Raw genomic sequence first — 19,092 nt, forward strand, 5'->3', positions numbered from 1 at the left:
GATGCTAGACTGTCTCTCACCGTGGCGCACGAGCGCCCTACAGCTCCTCAGGGCCGCTGGGCAATGCCGAGCGCGAGCCCAAGAATGTGTCTTTGTTCTTGGCTTCTAGGGACGACTTCCTGCCCTCCACACTTGACCTGTGGGTTTTGCTCAGTTCTCAATACAGGACACAGGGAAGCAGCAGATGGAGTGCCTCGGACGGGGCGGGGTGAGGGCCCCTGGGGTCCGCCTGGGCCTTTGTCCTGCTGTTTGGAAGCCAGGGCAGCTCAGCTCAGTGCCGGGCCCCCGGGTGATGGTCCCGGGACACGCGCGACCCAGGGCTGCGGGGCCTCGTCAGTGCCACACGTACAAAGTGACTGACAGGCGAAGGCTGCCTCACTTAGAACCCAGCAGCTCGCCAGGCTGTGGGCTCGGGAGCGGCTGGCAATGAGGCGGAGATAGAGGGGCAGGGCCTGTGACGCGGAGGCTGTGACAGCAGATTTGTCATCCAGCAAAGTCTCATCTCGTGACCGGAAAACAGCCCGCATGGGGGACGCCCTGCACCGGCACTGCTGGGCAGCTGCCCGCTGTGGGGGTCTCACCGGCTGGGGAGTGCTCAGTGTTGGGTGATCGCCCCGTCCCTGACTAGCGGGGTGACGTGTTTCTGGTGTTGGGTAATGGCTCCGTTCACGTGGGGTCCTGTGTGCGGAGTGAAGGGGTCAGGCCAGCTCTCTCGGTCTGAGACCGATGTCGCCGTGGCAGCCCTGCCACTAGCAGTAACCTCGCCAGTATCAGCAGGGACAGGCTTCCGTTGGCTTCCCGTCCCGTCCGCTGGTGTTGTAAATCTACCGTACGAAAGAGTAGGATGGTGAGATGCAGTAACTAAAATTCATCAGTCTGGGTGGCGAGGCGCCAAGAAGAGGACTTTATTTAGCCTGAAATAAAGCGATTTAGCCATTTAAAGTGGGTTTTCTGCACTTTAACGATGACCATTGCGAGCACACATCTTTGCAGCCCTGGGAACCGGCAGCAGCTCTTTGGTAAAGGCTCGCGTCGCCTTTCCTGGCGTCCAGTCCCCTCGTTGGTCTGAGCGGGGCTGTGAGCTCTGCAGCCTCAGGCCTGTAAGGCCTCTTAGCATCTCGGGAGCCCCAGCTCCGAGCCCGAGTGTGACAGCCGAGTTTCCACAATCTCTCTCTAGGAAGGGCCAGAAGCAGCGCGTTGTGTCTAATTTGTACGTCGCAGGCTCGTTGGTGATGCCGACGGCGAGGCTCATCCTTGCTGTGTGTTTTAGTCACTTGTGCGCCTGTGCAGAGCAGTCTCTGGATGCGTGACAGCTGATGGCCATGGCGCACGTGCAGAAGAGAGCCAGCTTCCCGCGGCGAGGGAGCGTCCTCCCAGCGCTGGTGGCCGGTGAATCCCAGAGGACTCGGCCGCAATGCCAGGAGGCCACCAAGACCCCCACGGCACCGGCCAGGGTGGCAGTGCCGCAGGGCGGAACAGGCAAACTGAGGGGTGGCGGGGGATTTGACTGCCCTTGGGTGTTTGGTTCTGTCTTGCGTGAGCCGATTAAGGTCACGGATGGTTAAAGCTGCGTCGTCACGCTAACATTCATGGCAACTTCTACAAATTGACCTGGACTCCACAAACTCCCGACACGTGCCCTGGACTGAGGAGGACAGCGCAGCCACTGCCCTGTTCCCGCGTGGCAGTGGCCGCCGGGGCCGGGGGGGGAGGTGATCGCTGAATGGAAGTGAAAAGCCAAACCGACGGTGGCCGTGAATGGTCCTGGGAGTCGCATGCTCGCCAGAAACCCGTAGAGCGCAGGCTTGAAGGGGGCCATGCAGAAGCACAGACCGGGCTGGAGTGCTCCTGGCTGGCCTGTCTTGTTCTGTATTTTTTTTGGTCAGGGACTTCGGTTGGGGTGGGGAGGGGGCCATAGCTGTTCACAGGGACAGGATTTGACCCTGTGGCTCCCCACGTGCTGGTCCTGGTCGTCGCTGGCCTTGGTGGGGACCAACAAAGACAAGGCGAGGGGCCCGGGAGTGTTTGCCAAGGAGAGGGAGGGGGTAGGGTGTCGGCAGCCCCGGGGCACCGAGGGAGGACATCCACGGACCGCCCCGGCTCCCTGCAGACCCACACCGCGGCCTGGGCGCCTGGCACAGGAGCCAGGCAAGGGCCTGAGAGAGCTCCTGGGAGATGAGTGTCATTAAAGAAGCTACGCCTGGATTTCAGTGTGGGTTTGTTTTTTTTTTTTTTTTTTTTTTTGCATCAAACTTATCTTTGAATTCCATTTCTCCGTGAACTTTTTGCAGTACCCTCAGAAATTCACTTGACAATGAGAAGTTAATCAAGTGTGCACTGAATATCAAACTCTGGTTAGCAGATGTCAGCAGGAGACCGAGTGCCCATCAGCCCTTCCCCCGCCCCCTCCCGCGGCAGTGCCCGTGCCAGAGCAGGTGCGTCGGCGTGCTGCAGTGCAGGGCGGGCCCGACAGGACCCCCGAGGTGCTCCCTCACGGCTGAGGGTCCTCCGCATCTCGTTCCACCTCGGCCTCCTGCTCGGCCTCGTCCTCCAGGGCCGCCGTGGCGTCCTGGAATTGCTGGTACTCAGACACCAGGTCGTGGATGTTGCTTTCGGCTTCCCCAAACTCGCTCACATCCATCCCTTCACTCGTGTACCAGTGCACGAAGGCTTTCCTCTTGAACATGGCCGAGAAGTGCTCGGACACCCTGCCGAAGAGCTCCTGGATGGCCGTGTTGTTGCCTATGAAGGTGGCGGCCATGTTCAGCCCGCGGGGCGGGATGTCGCAGACGGCCACCTTGACGTTGTTGGGGATCCACTCCACGAAGCAGCTGCTGTGCCTGGTCTGCACGGACAGCAGCTGCTGGTCCACCTCCTTGGTGGACATCTTGCCACGGAAGATGCAGGCCACCGTCAGGTAGCGGCCCCGGCGGGGGTCGCAGGCAGCCATGGTGTTGCGGGCGTCAAACATCTGCTGGGTGAGCTCGGCCACGGACAGGGCCCGGTACTGCTGGCTGCCCTGGGCTGTGAGCGGAGCAAAGCCCGGCATGAAGAAGTGCAGGCGCGGGAAGGGCACCATGTTCACGGCCAGCTTGCGCAGGTCGGCGTTGAGCTGGCCGGGGAAGCGCAGGGAGGTGGTGATGCCACTCATGGTCAGGGACACCAGGTGGTTGAGGTCGCTGTAGGTGGGCGTGGTCAGCTTGAGCGTGCGGAAGCAGATGTCGTAGAGGGCCTCGTTGTCGATGCAGAAGCAGGCGTCCGTGTTCTCGATGAGCTGGTGGATGGACAGCACGGCGTTGTAGGGCTCCACCACCGTGTCCGAGACCTTGGGCGAGGGCATGACGCTGAAGGAGTTGAGGATGCGGTCGGGGTACTCCTCGCGGATCTTGTTCATGAGCAGGGTGCCCATGCCCGAGCCCGTGCCCCCGCCCAGGGAGTGGACGATCTGGAAGCCCTGCAGACAGTCGCAGTTCTCGCTCTCGCTCCTCACCACGTCCATGACGGTCTCCATCAGCTCAGCTCCCTCGGTGTAGTGGCCCTTGGCCCAGTTGTTGCCAGCCCCAGAGTTCCCTGTGGCAAGGAGGAGGTGAGAGGTGAGGCGAGAAGGGCACCAGCAGGAGGCATCCTCAGCTCTGCCTGCCGGAACCTTCCGGAAAAACCTACCGTGCACAAAACTGTCCGGCTGAAAGAGGGCCCCCAGCCTGCTTGACCGGATGCTGTCCATCGTCCCCGGCTCCAGGTCCACCAGGACTGCTCGGGGCACGTATTTCCTACCTGTGTAGAAAAATAGGAAGAAGTCAGCAAACTCTTGTTTTTCCAGAAGTTAATGTTTCATCAGAATAGATCCTTGTGACGCTGGTCAGATAAAAAGGAGAACAGAGCCCCCATCCCCCGTCCCCGGCTGCTTTGCTTGCTGAGTCGCCCCCGACAGACCCTGCGCCTGCCTGTGGGAAATGGCTCTGCTGTGCTTGCCCTGCTGGCCCGCTCAGCGCCTCTGCCCCGGCCCTGCCTCTCGGGCTCTGCTGCTCCGCTGTGCACGCCACCGTGGCTTTGGCGTCTTGCTGTCCTGTGAGCCTGTGCCCTCTGCCTGCCCAAGCCCCAGGCTGCTGGCGCTGCCCTACCGTAGGCTTCATTGTAGTACACGCTGAGTCTCTCCAGCTGCAAGGCAGAGGCCCCGCAGTCGCTCCCCGCTGCGTCGATGCCGTGCTCCTCGCCGATCACCTCCCAGAACTGAAAGCAGAGGCAGGAGGTCGGTGCTGGGGAGGCCGAGAGTGGGGGCGCCGGGGCCCGGCCCTGCGTAAACGACTACTCCACAGCGTGATTCAGTGTTGACCAGGTGGCAGCATTCCAAACCCCCCAAACACCTTAAATAAAATGTCAAGGGGGCCGGCGCTGTGGCATAGCAGGTAAAGCCGCCGCCTGCAGAGCTGGCATCCCATATGGGCGCCTGTTCGAGACCCGGCTGCTCCGCTTCCGATCCAGCTCTCTGCTGTGGCCTGGGAAAGCCGTGGAAGATGGCCCAAGTCCTCGGGCCCCTGCACCCACGTGGGAGACCAGGATGAAGCTCCTGGCTCCTGGCTTCAGATCAGCTCAGCTCCACTCCAATTGCTGCAGCCAGTTGGGGAGTGAACCAGCGGATGGAAGACCTCTCTCTCTTTCTTCTCTGTCTCTCTCTGCCTCTCCTCCTCTCTCTGTGTAACTCTGACTTTCAAATAAATAAATAAATCTTTATAAACAAAAATAAATAAAATGTCGAACTTGTAAGATTTCAAATTAGATTTTGTTCCTGTGAAAACCAACCCATTGCCTGTATTAACGCTGTGGTGTAGCTCATCTCTCCTTGTAGTGCTCCAGGCTAGCAGGGTGTGGATCCTATTAAAAGAACACAAACTGAATTCTTACCCAATTCCACAGTAATATCCCATTTCACTTTGGGGATTTCTTTTCATGAACTTCTTCCCAAAAATGTATAATTAGTACTTCTGTGCACAATTTTAAGTGATATGGGGGTTTTCTGGGTTTTTTTGTTTGTGTTTTTCTTGTTTGTTTTTTTTTTTTTTTAAGATTTATTTATGTGGGTATTTCAACAGCAGAATGACAGATTTTTTCCATCTGCTGGTTCACTCCCCCTGATAGTTGCAGTGCCCCAGGCTCAGCCAGGCTGAAGCCAGGAGCCGGGCACTCCCAGCTGGGCCTCCCTGGTGGGTGGCAGGGCCCAAGTACTTGAGCCACCTCCCATCATCTTCCCAAAGGCAGGAAGCTGGATCAAAGCGGAGCAGCCAGGACTGGAAATGGCACTCCGATATCGCAGGCCGCGGCTCAACCTGCTCCCCCACCACGCCAGCCCCGGCAGTGTGTATTTTTGATGATCAGGTGGACGCAGGATTCAGAACTGCACGCTGTGTTCCTGCGTGGCGATCACGTGTGGTTGTGAAGAGACACCGTGTGGAGGCAGTGCCGGCAGCCCCTCTGCTCACCCCGGGGGAGCGCAGATGGAAGCGCGGTTAACACGCTTGCGCGTGTGCTTTCCCAGCCTCCTGTGCGACAGCCCCGCTCCGGCCTTGGCCTCTGTTTCGTAGCCCCCCACCAGCGCTGTCCAGGGAGGGGAAGAGAAACCCAGGCTGTCAGACGCTGCACGTCACGTCTGTCTGAAGTGTGGCCCCGACCCTGCCACAGCTGGCGACACCCTATCTGGCCCGTGCACTCGCTCTCCACGCTATCTTCTGACTGCAGAGTGGGGGTGGGGCCGGGGGGCTGGGGCCTCCCCTGCTCCGGGGGCTAATTGTGGGCCTTATTGTCACTGCGGGCCGGAAGGGTGACCCAGGGTTCTCCGTCCCGGCCTGAGCACGTCTCCGTTCCTGTCACGGCAGTGTCCCCGCGATAGCCGGGCGGAGGAAGCAACCCGAGTGTCCCCGGGGCACGGGTGGATAAGCCAAAGGCGGCCCCCAGCGCAGTGGGGTGTCCTCCGCTGGGGTGAGCCGCAGAGGGAAGCCTGCGCGGCTGCGCTGACAGCGACCAGCTTCCTAGAGAGGGGGAAGGGCCCGGGGCTGGGGGCCGGGTGGGGTGGGGATGAGGCCTTGGCACTCAGGTGCAGAGCTTCGCTTTAGAAAGATGGAAACGCTTTGGGGTGGGATGCGCAGTACTTGCCTAGTGCTGCTGCGTGTGCACCTAAGAATGGTTCAGAAGGTACATTCTGTGTACACTTCACGGAGAAACGTTTCAAATCCCTCTTTCAGGCTGCACAGTGTCCAGGTGTGTGGGCAGCGCGTGTTTTGTTCCCTTTGTCTGTTGCCGGACACCTGGACTGTTTCCTCTCTTGGATATCCCAAGGTTCCTCTCTTAAAACATATTTATCTCTGTGAAAGGCAGCATGACAGAGAGGGTGGAAGAGGCACAGAGAGAGACCTTCCATCCCCTGGTTCATTCCCCCAGTGCCCGCAACAGCCAAGGCCGGCCCAGACCAAAACCCAGGGGCCAGGAACCCCGGCCAGGTCTCCCACGTGGGTGGCAGGCACAAAGCACTTCAGCCATCGTCTGCTGCGTCCCAGGCCTGTGAGCAGGGAGCTGGATTGGAAACAGCAACAGGTACTCCAACCAGCACTGCCGGTGTCCCGAGCAGCGACTTAACCCACGGCGCCGCCAGCTTACCCCAAACTAAGGTCTCAAGGCAGGCATTTCACACCCTGGCTTTTAATGCAACCCATGCCAGTAAAACTTGTCGACAACAAGAACACAGTTAGACAGGTGCCTTCCAGCACCGCTGCTGACCCCAGAACTAAGGTGGGAGACTTGTGCGCAGGCACCTGTTTTCTTAAGGTGTTAGCAAGCGAGTCCAAGGTTCTCTACGGAAAATGTAAACCGGAGGAGAGAAATACCACTTATATTCCAGAGGACATTTTCGAATTGTTTCTGTCATTGCACACAAAAACTTTGTTAGGTTTCCCTCTTCAGTCTCCATCACAGGTGAAATAAAACAGGAGTTGTCATTATTCTCATTGTTGTACTTTACACCATAAAGAAGGGAGGAGAGGGCGAGACGGCGCCTCCCTCCCCTGGGAGACCTCTGCCAGCGAAGCTTCGGGAAGCTGCTCTGTTGTTAGGTCCGGGAGGCTCATCACAGATTTGGCGACAGTAAACGGGGGGCGTGTGCATCACCCACAGGTAACTACAGTCTCTCCAAAGACATTGTTTAAGAACGAGGCACTTAGCCCCGGCCGGCTTCACTCACCTTGGCTCCGATCTGGTTGCCACACTGGCCAATCTGGATGTGGACGATTTCACGCATCCTTGCCTTGCGCCAAGCGGAGGATCTGCAAGGACTCCTGAGGCTGGGAGAGCCGCCGGTCACCGCTGTGAGCCCCGCACGACCCTGGTCGTCACAGGCGTGGACCAGCTGACCAGGCCACCTTCCCAGAGAGGCCTTGAGGGTGTGTCCAGCCCAGAGCCCGGCCCCAGCGCTGCTCTGTTCTCCCCTTATCACCGATGTGGAAGGGGGTGTGCTTTCCTCTCCCAGCCCACAATGTTGCCCACTCATTTCCTGGGGTGTGAGCGCAGGGCTGGCGCCATTCGCAGGCCTTGCCCTGCCGGCCCCTGGGCGCTGCCCCAGGGCTCTCGGCTCCCAGGGAGACCACCCCCACCCCACGGGCTCTGCCATCCCATCACTGGGCCTGTCCTCAGCCCTTAGGTGTGGACCTAAAGTCACCCGCGGCCTGGGGTGACTGGGGGAACACGGCTGGCCAGTGTTTATTTTTAACCTGCAAGCATTAACAGGAAAACAACTGATATTTATGATAATAAAATATTAAGAAAAGGTCGCTTTATGAACTTGGCCCACGTGTGAAGGTGACAGATCCTTAGGAGCCGGAGAAACCACAAGAGACAAACGCTTGTGGCTGTGGGGGTGCAGCAGGTTAGGCCGCCGCCTGCGGCTCCAGCGTCCCATTCGCGAGCACCAGTTCAAGTCCTGGCTGCTCCGCTCCCGCTCCCGCTCCTGCTCCCGCTCCGGCTCCCTACTAATGCAACCTGAGAAGGCAGCGGACGATGGCCCAGGTGCTGGGGCCCTGCGCCCACGTGGGAGAGGCAGGTGGAGCTCCAGGCTCCTGGCTTTGATCTAACCCAGCCCCAGCCATTGTGGCCATTTGGGGAGTGAGCCAGCGGTTGGGAGATCTCTCTCTCTCTCTGTCTCTCTGTAACTCTGCCTTTCACATAAATTAATAGAGAGAGAGGGAGAGAGAGAGAAAATCCACACTCCCCAGCTCGACTTCCAGCCAGGATTCTCCCAACCTGACCCCAACTACACTCCCAGTGCCTCTTCCACGCTGTTGCTCTGAGCCGTGTGCCACGAGGGAGCTGGGGAATGACGCACCGGGACGCTGGGTCCCCACCCTCACGCGCCACCCCTGCTCTTCTGCAGGCTGCCCTGCCACCGTCCGCCTCCCCGCCCCGCACCTGCAGGGCTCCGGTGCCCCCAGCGCCCTCCGGCCCTCTGCCCTGTTGCCCCATTGCTCTTCTCACGGTGCCTGTGATTTGCTGTTTGTCAGAATTTCCCCGTCCAAGTCTCCAAGCGCCAAGGGGAACCCCGACGGCACAGCCCAGCACTCGGAAGCCGGCTCTCTTGCCTGCTGGTCCTCAGCCCCCTGAGCTCCCAGCAAAGGTCCAAAACCAGCCCCAGACTGCATCACCTCTGAGTGGGGGGCTGCCTGCCCGACGCCCGCTCAGCGTCCCTGCCGGGGGGAGGGGGGCGGGCAGCGACCAGCAGGTGGTGGCTCTAGGGCCAGTACCCCTCCCCCAGGAATTGGAAGACCGGCTTCCACAGAAGGCGGGAGAGGATGGAGAAGCAGCAGGAGTGTGGGCTTGTGAGACAGCAGAGCCGGTGAAGGGCTGCTTTGTGCCCCTGGAGCTCGGGGGGCGGGGGCGGGGACAGGAAGAGGTCTCACTCCTGACGGCCCTGGGGACAAGGGCAGCCCGGGAGCACCCGCTTCTGTAGCCGCTCCTCAGAGTCTCCACGGCAGGTCCCTCCATGGAGCAGTCGCAGACAGGGACCACCGGCCAGGTGTGCCTTGGGCTGGGCGGCAGGAATGACAGGTGGATGCAGGCATAGCACCCTCCCTTGAACTGGCTTATTTGGGAAAAGCCCCTCTGGCTCTGACTACCACCCCACAGGGTGTGGACCCAGAGGCAGGGCCGACCTGGCTCAGAGCCCCCGCTCTCCCGCCTCTGACCACACCAGCGACCCTGGCTGCCGTGGAGGAGTCAAACCCTGACACCCTGGCTCCCCGTGGTCCATGAGGGGTCTCTGCCTCCGCCGTGCCCCGATCCTGACGCCCCACCTCGGTGTACTCCCCATCGGGCCTGGTGGGGCCCAAGGTGTGAGGTGAGGAACAGGGCAGGAGGGCTACTGACGGCATGGCGGGGGGGGGCCTGGGGCTGCGTCCGGAGGGGGTTAAGCAGAAGGGAATCCAGAGATGGGGACGGAGGACAGGGCTGGGGGCTGGGGGCTCCTTGCCGCCATTGTCGAGCGCCCGCAGCGTGCCCCGTGCCCCCAGGCCAGATCTGGGACCAGGAAAAGGGCTGCCCCAAAGGACTTGCTAGGACAGTCATCAAAATCTAAATTCAGACTGAATATCGGGACCTGGTCCTGTGTCCTGACCTGGAGTGTGGTATGTGGTTACGTAAGCCAAAGACCTTGTTTTCAGGGGATATGTATAGGACAGGGGGGCTTCAAAACGTTCGAGGAAAATGGAATTTAAAGATACGTTTATTTTGGTGCATAAAAGGTTAAAATCTGGGGCCGGTGCTGTGACGCAGCCGGTTAAAGCCCCGGCCTGCACTGCTGACATCCCATATGGGCACTGGTTCGAGTCCCATCTGCTCCACTTCATTCCAGCTCTCTGCTGTGGCCTGGGAAAGCAATGGAAGATGGCCCAAGTCCCTGGGACCCTGAACCTGTGTGGGAGACCCGGAAGAAGCTCCTGGCTCCCGGCTTCAGACTGGCTCAGCTCCGGCCATTGCAGCCGATTGGGGAGTGAACCAGTGGAGGGAAAACCGACCTCTCTCTCTCTCTCTCTCTCTCTCTCTCTCCCCCCCCCCCCCCTGCCTCTCCCTCTGCCTCTGCCTCTGCCTCTGCCTCTCTGTAACTCTGAGTTTCAAATAAATAAATCTTAAAAAAAAAAAATCTTTAGCAAGGTCGAAGTGCCTGCCTACCCACGCCTTGAAAGCTTCCAATTGGGGCTGGCTCTGTGGTGCAGCGGGTTAACGCCCTGGCCTGAAGTGCCAGCATCCCATATGGGCGCCAGTTCAAGACCCAGCTGCTCCACTTCCCATCCAGCTCTCTGCTACGGCCTGGGAAAGCAGTGGAAGATGGCCCAAGCCCCTGCACTCGCGTGGGAGACCCGGAGGAGGCTCCTGGCTTCAGATCAGCACAGCTCCGGCCGTTGCAGCCAATTGGGGAGTGAACCATCTTAAAAAAAGAAAAGAAAAGCTTCCAATCTTAGGAGAACCGCAAGGGAGGGTAATTCCTCCTGAGCCCCCTGTTTACTGTAAACCAAATCAGGCCCGCACCCTTCTGGTGGCTCTTGGTGGCCAGACAGAAGATTTTGATGGGTTTTGTCCCCACCTTGGAACTGAATGTCAAGTGTTTTTTTCTTCCCCAAAATTGTGCTTAAAAACCCCAGCACCACCGGCTCCTTCGGGTTTTTCCTCTTGCAGCCCCCTCCGTGCCGCTCTGGCCGGAGGTCCCTGGCTCTAACAAATCTTGCTTCTACATCTCTGTCCTGTCCACGTGGAAGCAAAGACCTGAGGTAGTAAGATTTTCTCATTTTCTCCGCTGTTTCACCATGTGAGCTGCTGCCCCAGGGACCCCGGCCTCGCATAACAGAACCCCGGCTGCCCGCCCGATCCACCTCCCTGCAGATGGGCCTGGGAAAGCGGGGTGGGGGTGGGGGCGGCCCAAGAGCTTTGGCCCCTGATCTGCGTGGGAGACCTGGAGGAGGAAGCTCCTGGCGCCTGGCTTCGGCCTGGCCCAGCCCAGCCGTTGCAGCCATTTGAGGGGTGGACCAGCGGATGGAGGACCTCTCTGCCTGTCTCCTTTCCCTCGGTCACACCGTCTTTCAAAGAAAGGAAGGGAGGGAAAAGCCGTGTGTGCACTTAAGAAGACTTGTTCTGCACCAAAAGCTCCTGGTACTGGTACTGGGAGATGCCGGCGGCTCGCTGCAGCGCCCTGGCACGTACAGAAAGCACCGTCGGCAGCCAGACACGTGGTGGCCCTGTCCAGCCTCCCTCCGGGGCCAAGGCCTGTGCTCCTGAGCCCTCCATTCTCAGACACTTGCGAAGTGCAAAGGGAGCTAGCTCCCTTGCCGGAGACACCGCGGCCACGGCCACGGCCACTGCCACTGCGGGCACGCTGGGCCCTGTTTGCCCACTACTTAGACGCATGCCTTATCTCCCCGCCAGCCAGGAGCTGCCGGTGTCACGTCACCTTTGAGTCCCCAGCGTGCCTGAAACCACGCAGGGCCTCGGTAAATGTTTGTTAAGTGCACGCCAACAGCTGGGCGCACTTGGGCAGCGATGCTCAGAACAGCAAGTCTCCTTCCAGCCAGTGAGGCGTGGGTTCGCGCGCGTGGCCGTCTCGTGCTAGGGCAGGGACGTGGCGCCCAAGGACTCCTCCTCCGTTCCCTAGGAGGTGGTCTAGGCTGAAAGTGCGAACTGTGAAACCTGGTCACTGGGGGCGGCTGTGGATTCCAACCGCAGGGAGCTATTCCGGGAAGGTGGCGCAGCCAGGCGGGCCACAGCCTCCCGCCAGGGGTCCCCTGGGCTGGGCCGGGGGCCTTTCTGCTCTTTCTGAATTCGCCTTTGCCGCAGGGGCAGGCTAGGCTCCCTGTGTGCCGAGCTCCCTCCCCAGGGCAAATTCCTCTTGGTCATCTCAGTTTGCTTAGGGAGAGGAAACAGCCAGGGCTCCAGATGGGAGCTTAAAAGGTTTTTCTGTTAATGGGGCAGTTGGCAAAGGGGGGAGAAAAGAGAAGTCCTGTTTGCTTTGATTCCTGTATCGCCAGCACTGTTTACTCAGTCTCGGGTGCTGAGCTTTGGCCGTGGGGCTGGGGGGGGGGGTGGGGGCAGACACGGGAGAGCTGGCAGGTTCTGGGGCAGGGGAGGGGCCGAGCCGAGCCTGGGCGCCCGGCGGGCCCAGCTCCTCCCGGAACCTGGATTTTTTTCATCTGTACAAGAGGGCGACAAGCGACAAGTCTAGGGAGGGAAGTGACAACGGGGCTCTCTGTGTGGACAGGTCCAGCTGTTCCCCACCCCTGGCTGGAGTGGCTACCGGCCCAGCGGGCCATCGGCACCAAAACAGCCGGGCAGACCAAGGGGTGGGAGACGCAGCCCGTGTGGACCCAGCTCTCCCGTCCTCTTCCAAGGAAAGAGCCCCCCCTCCGACTGCCGGTGTAGTGCGTGCCAGGGCCGTGGCGCACGGGCCGTGCCAAGGGAAGTGACCCTCTCCGGGGCACAGGTGCCTGGTGCCCCCTTGGAGAAGCTGCTATCACTTGAACTCTGTTCCCCTGCCAGGACAACGGGGACGCCGGGCCCTGACCTGCAGTGGGGGTGGGTTACCCGCAGCCGCCCGTTCGACAGATCCGTGACTCCCAGAGGCGGGTTAGCAACGACTGGGTGCCGGCGCACAGCTGCGGCAAGACTTGCCCAGGCGGGCAGAGGGCAGCAGGAGGCCCACTGCCCGAGACGCCAGCTCCCCCGGCGGCTCCACGACCTCGGTGCGCACGCAGCTTCTGGGCAGCACGCCTTTTCCCGGATGACACCGGCGGCTAGTGCGGGGCCAGGGCGAGGAAGATAAGAAAACCCAGGGTCAGCAGCCAGCAGCTTCCAGACCTCCCCGGTGCTGCCCCAGCCGTTCCCACAGTCAGCAGGAGCTCCGTGTGGCAAACGAAGCATAATTAGGGGGAAAGCAGAGTACTGAGAGGCATTGACTTGGTCCGTCCCCGGTTTTCCACTTGCCTCTTGGAGTTCCTTGAGCAAGTCCGAGAAGACTGCTGGCTCCAGTGTGTGCTTGTGATTCAGGAGCCGAAATTCTCCCAAATGTCTCAGCAAGAAAGTGACCCCCGGGGGGCCCTCACGAGTGAGTCGGCGTGTGCGCGGGGGAGCCGAGCTCCCCTTTCTTGCCTCTCACCGGGAAAGCCAGTTCTGGGAGGCAGAATGGCCAGAGGAGAGGAGCCAGGTTCCGCGGCTCCACGGAGCACTTCCGAGCTGCTTCCCCTACAGGTGAAACGCTCGTGGCGCCACAGCACGCGGGCTCCCAGGGCCCAGCCTGCAGCCCAGCCGTGGGAACGCCTCCCACTGCTTCGGCACCCCGGGCTGTGGCATCTCCGCTGTGCGGGAGGAGACACGCACACACACGCACACACGCACACACGCACGCCAGCCCTTGCTTCCCACGGCTGCGGCCCTGCAGGGGACGGACACATGGGCTGCGTCTTTCCCACCCCCCTGAGTGGGCAGCTTCTGACGAGCGCTGCTCTGTGGCACAGACAGCACCTGGAGCAGAAATCAAACAGAAATGTAAACTTCTGTGCACAACACCACTCCCGTGCGAGTCTCTGAAATCCGTCCGCTTGTCCAACAAATCCTGGCTGAGTACTGTCCAGGGGGCTTAATGGATCTCAGAAAGATAGGAGTACTGAGTTAAGGGGTACTGAGTACTGGGTTAAGGGGCCACCTGCAGCGCCGGCATCCCACATGGGCACCAGTTCAAGTCCCGGCTGCTCCACTTCCGATCCAGCTCCCTGCTCTGGCCAGGGAAAGCAGTGGAAGATGGCCCAGGTCCTTGGACTCCTGCACCCACGTGGGAGACCCAGAGGAACCTTGTTATGTATTTCTGTTAGGCCATCACAAAACACACCAAACACCGGAGTAAGGGAAAGGGTTTATTGGGGAAAACCCAGCAGACCAGAGGGAAGAGGTGAGGAGGGAGAAGGAGAGTAAGAAAGAGGAGAGAGGGGAGTGAGAGAGGAGAGGAGGCTGGAGAGAGAGAAGAGAGAAGCCAAGAGAGACGAGAGGAGGAGAGGAGAGCAGAGGAGAGGAGCCCAGAGAGCACGTGATCAGGAAGGGGCCCTTTTAAAACTTTGCCAGGGGGCGGGCAGCGAATCCCATTAGGATGGGGGTGGAGCTGACACAGGTAGTTGGGCCATGTGGCCACCAGGCTTCCAGCAATGGCGGCCCAGGATGTAAATCAGGTGTAGATCGCGCCACAGATAAAATGGCGCCATTTTCCGAACAAACCTAGCTCTTGGCTTTGGCCTGGCCCAGCCCAGGTCATTCCAGCCATCTGGGGAATGAACCAGCAGATGGAAGATCTGTTTCTCTCTCTCTCTCTGACTTTGAAATAAATAAATAAATCTTTAAAAGAAATGTGGGTTCTCTGCTATGGCCTGGGAAAGTAGTGGAGGACGGCCCAAGTCCTTGGGCCCCTGCACCCACGTGGAGGACCCGGAAGAGGCTCCTGGCTCCTGGCTCCTGGCTTCTGATTGGCACAGCTCTGGCCATTGCGGCCATCTGGAGAGTGAACCAGCAGATGGAAGACCTCTCTCTCTCTCTCTCTGCCTCTCCTCTCTCTGTGTAACTCTGACTTTCAAGTAAATAAATAAACCTGAAAGGAAGGAAAGAAGGGAGGGAGGAAAGAAGGAAATAAGACGTGGGCCCTGCCCTCCAGGGACCTGGGGGTGACAGCAGCCTCCCACCCTCCTGCTCTCTCCCTGGCCCCCTCATGTAGCCTACAGAGCGCCACCCCTCTGGAGCTGGGGGGGTTCACCCTGTTTGTTAGGAGCAGAGATGGAAGCCTATTCAGGTCAGAACCGAAACAGCATGGCAGATCCCGGGGCCCGGCGAGTTGCCAAGAGCAGGTGGGGGCCGAGCAGCATCGCGGGAGCCCCAGCACTCACATCACCCTCCCCTCCTCCTGGCCCCGCCCCCTCCCCACCTCTGTCTTCGGCAACTCCCTCCCTGGCCTTCGAGGGCCCTGTGAGAGCACACACCCCTCTCCTAGCGATCTCCCCCACCACTCTCCTGGTAAAACTGTTACCGGAGAAACTGCAGGGTTCTTGTCTTCGCGCAAGAAAGAATTCAGGCGTGAGACAGAGAGTAGTGGGAGGTAAAATAGCAAGGTTTATTAGGGAAGGGACATCCGTAAGGATGGATGGACACCTCTCCAGACAGAGCCTGAGAGACTGGGGGGTAGAGGTTCCATGGTTGAGTGGAGAGAGTACACCTGGCCAGGCCAGGTGGGCTCAGCAGAGAGGCAGAGGGCTGAGCGCGCAGTCCCGTTGAGGCCGGGGGTTTAAGGAGATGGGTGTTTGTCTTCACACACCTCCTCCTGAAACAAAGGACTTTATGGCTGTAAATATTAAGAAGCCCCTATCTGAGTTTTCCCCTGAAGGTATCAGACAGGAGGAAGCCTAGCTGGCGCCATCCTGGGTTCAGAGGAAGGGTGAGCAGGCCCCCCTGGAGAATGGGGATCAGAGCAGGGTGTTTGAGATGCAGACACTGGGCTGCACCGGGAGACTGTGGGAGACTGTCAGGCAGAAGGGGCGGGGCCCCCACCTGGCAGGTTATCAGGTAGGAGGGGGCGGGGCAGGATGCGAAGGCCGGGCTGCCCCTGAAGCATTGTCAGGGTGACTTTGAGATGCAGATGCAGATGCTGGACACAGACGTCTTCTCTTTAGGCCTTTATGTCACACACACGTAAGCTCATAACTGACTTCCTACCTAACAAAACCAGGACCTCTTAGATGGCAGGTGTGTTCCGGGTGCCTCCAAAAACGCACACACCAGTAAGACATGGCCGAGAGGCCACCGGGCAGGGCAGCGGGGAGGCAGGTGGAAGAGGCCAGGACAGCTTCCGGCCAGTTGGTGGGGGAAGAGGCAATGACGGGCGGGGACGTGGGGCCCCACTGTGGCGGTGCTGGGAGCACCGGGCTCCCTGCAGCTGTGGGCTGGGGTGGGGGTGGTCTGCCCAGCTCAGCTGTGGCCTCCGTGGGCTTCCTCTGGGTCCCCACGTCTGACCGTGTGCTCACGCTGGGGCCTCAGCACAGCCCCGTCCTTCCCCGTGAGGCTTCCTTGCAGGGCCTCGCCGGCTGCCCTCGAGGGCGGTTCTAGACCAGGCTCTGCAGAGCCGCGGCACCCGGGACAGAGCCTCAGCTCCCTGCAGGCAGGGACCTGGCTCCTTGCTGTGCACCCAGGCTGGGAGCAGAGGCCTCAACACGTGCTGACGGCCTGACTTCAGAGGGGACGATGAAGCCCCCCCTTCGGTGAGACCCTGCTGGTGAATTCACAGGGTGACGGCAGCAGGGGGCAGGGTGTGTGCCGTGCGTGCCGCACCCCAGGCTGCAGCCGTGTATTCCACAGCTAATGCTGACAAGGCCAACCTCACGAATGGGACCCCAGGGAGCCACGGCCACGGCCACAGCCAAGCAAGAGCGTGCAGCCGGCCACGGTGCAGCCAGGCCAGGGTGGGGCGAGCGGCACGCCCGAGCCACTCAACGGGGAGGCCCTTGCAGCGCAGGCATCCGGGAGCTCCCACGAGCTCCTGACCCATTGACCGAGTGGACGAGGGGGAGGCCCTGCAGCCGGCGAGGAAACCAAGTGCCCGCAAAGCCAGACTGGCCCCCCGCGCGCTGTCCACTCCCTCCAAACAAACGCTGGTATCCAGGATGTGGCTGACTCGGGAATGTGCAATAATAGGAAATGTGTGCCTCTCGCTGAGGCGGGAGCCAGACAATGCGGCACAAAGCAGGAAGGGAGAAGGGGTTTGGAAGCCATTCCCAGCGAGCGAGGGCCCTCGCCGCCCCAGGTGGGGAAGGTGGGCCCGCTCCAGCCTCGCCGCCGAACACGGTGGCCCCTGCTCTTTATCAGGCCGAGGGGCAAGACCAACCTTATTTTTAGAAATGAATAGGTTTTTGTGTCTGTGGCCTTGGGTTGTATGTTTGCCAGGGCACGCTGGGATTTAAAAGAGAGAGACTACTAGATTCAAGCCGGCCTCCTGGGAGCCGAGGCTAACTCAGGCCTCTTGGCTCCTGTGGAGTCCCTGCATCCCTGTAAAATGGGGTGACAGTGCCTACTCCCCCGCCCCACCTGACGAAGTTGTGCCAAGGATCCAAGGAGTCTGCAGGCTCCCCCGGAATGTCGTTGGCTCAGTCCCCTGCCCTCCAGGAGCAGGGACGACCTGTCATCTTCGAGAGGAAACACACGGCCTCACTGTGCCTGCTTGCTTGCTTTTCATTAAAGAAGATGCATTTACTCCTTTATGAGAGGTAGAGTCACAGAGAAGGGGAGAGAGAGAGGTGGATGACCTCCCATCCGCTGGGTCACTCCCCAGACAGCTGCCACGCTGGCTGGGGCTTGGCCAGGCTGGAGTTCAGGCCAGGGGGGCCTCTCGGGCAGAAGGGCTCCAGGGCCTGGGCTGAGCCTGCCCGTCTGGGGCTCAGACGAGCGGGTGAGTCACCACCCAGCACATGACCTCACTGACACCTGTCAGGAGGAACACACCGGGCAGGTCCCCAGGCTGCCGAGCAGGTGAGTCTAATGAGAAGACAGCCCTGGGGACAAGCTCCACCTTCGTGAGCGCCCAGGCCAGCAGGCTTTTGAAGGGTGCCCCGTGCTTCCCCGCCGCCAGCAACCTTCGCACTTCCTCCACGCGCCCTCCGGAGGAGCTGAGGCCAAGCCCCGCACCTGGCGCAGCAGCAGGATGGGAGCTAAAGGGGCCCTGAACAGGGCTGGGAAGCCCTGGAGGCCACACAGCCAGTGGTCTGCCGGGGGGACAAGCCTGGAACTGAAGGGCCTGGGGTCTGCTGGAGGCGGGCGGATTTCACTTGCTCATTCTTGGTTGAACGTCACGGTTTCACACGGAGGGCGGGCGGCCCGGCCCCTCTCCAGGTCCTGCTTTCCCAGCCCCCCGGGTTAGGGGGGCATGCTTCCCGGTGTCCAGCCCTTACCTGCCTGAGACCGCTCCCCAGGGAGGCGGCTAATCTGTGCCTTGTGACCCGACCTCGGGAGCCCTGCCGGCCGCCCGCTCCCCATCAGGCAGGTCAGGCTCTTATTACCCATCGGCCACACAGCTTATAGGGCCCAGGGCCAAGTGAGCATGTGGGCCCCTTGTCTGGAGCTGGGAGCCCTGTGTGTGACTGCAGGGGTCACAGGTCGTGTCGCCTGTCATGAAAACTTCTACACACATAGCTCTGTTCTAAGACTCTCGAGGCAGCATCAGGGCTCCAGTGCAGCGGGTTAAACCACTGCCTGTGCCGCCAGCACCGGTTCAAGTCCCGGCTGCTCCACTTCCGCTCCAGCTCCCTGCTAATGCGCCTGGGAAATCAGCAGAGGATGGCCCGAGTCCTTGGGCCCCTCCCATCCGCGTGGGAGACCCTGATGGAGTTCCAGGCTCCTGGCTTTAGCCTGGCCCAGCCTGAGCCACTGTGGCCAGCTGGGGAGTGAACCAATGGATTGAAGTGTGGGTGTGTGTGTCCCTCTCTGTCACTCTTTAAATAAATAAATCATTTAAGAAAGAAGAAGGAAGGAAAACTAAAGCGTGTCCTCAGAGAAGCCGGGCCTGCCAACACCACGACCTGGAAGAACTTAGCACTGAGGCAAATTCTCACCCATTGCACAGAGGGCGGCGGCCCGCCCAGCCCGGGGCGAACGCTCCCCGCTCGCGAGCGCCTGGCTTTGGTATCAGCCCTCGCAGGGTCTGCCCCCTAGTAAGCGGGGTCCTCAGCCAGTCCCTTCAGTGGATGCTCCGAGCCAAGTGACCGCTGTGACTGGCCCTTCCTCCTCCTACAGGGGACCCTGTCCCCTCCGCTCCTGGACACGGGCAGGGAGCCAACGCGCGAGCTGGGAAGCCCCTGCAGACAAAGGCTGCAAGGCCACGGCCAGGGTACGAGCTGGGCTGAATGGGCAGCCGGAGGCCTGGCAGGACCCCGGGGGAGCCTCGTCCCACCCCACACAGCTTCTGATGAGCACGGGAGGCTGAGGGCTCCAGGGAGGGACTTCCCAAGAAGAAAAACCTCACACTGCCCGGGACTGCTTTTCAGAGATGGGAAT

General features: G+C 60.5%; 1 protein-coding gene across 2 annotated transcripts; it reads right to left on the bottom strand.

Moving 5' to 3' along the window:
• Window positions 1-875: 875 nt before the first annotated feature.
• Window positions 876-7,468, bottom strand: TUBB1 (tubulin beta 1 class VI). 2 transcript variants are annotated; one of them, XM_070051372.1, is made up of 5 exons: window positions 7,229-7,468; window positions 6,148-6,356; window positions 4,122-4,230; window positions 3,664-3,774; window positions 876-3,570 (listed from the first exon to the last, which is right to left on the bottom strand). In XM_070051372.1, exons 4-5 carry the CDS (start codon window positions 3,722-3,724, stop codon window positions 2,492-2,494), a joined length of 1,140 nt encoding a protein of 379 aa, XP_069907473.1. In that variant the 5' UTR covers window positions 3,725-3,774; window positions 4,122-4,230; window positions 6,148-6,356; window positions 7,229-7,468; the 3' UTR covers window positions 876-2,491. The 2 variants fall into 2 exon arrangements, with proteins under 2 accessions (XP_069907473.1, XP_002721854.1); XM_002721808.5 differs by lacking the exon at window positions 6,148-6,356.
• Between the last annotated feature and the right edge of the window lie 11,624 nt (window positions 7,469-19,092).

This window comes from Oryctolagus cuniculus, chromosome 11 (assembly GCF_964237555.1).
Source record: "Oryctolagus cuniculus chromosome 11, mOryCun1.1, whole genome shotgun sequence".
NCBI classification, from domain to species: Eukaryota; Metazoa; Chordata; class Mammalia; order Lagomorpha; family Leporidae; genus Oryctolagus; species Oryctolagus cuniculus.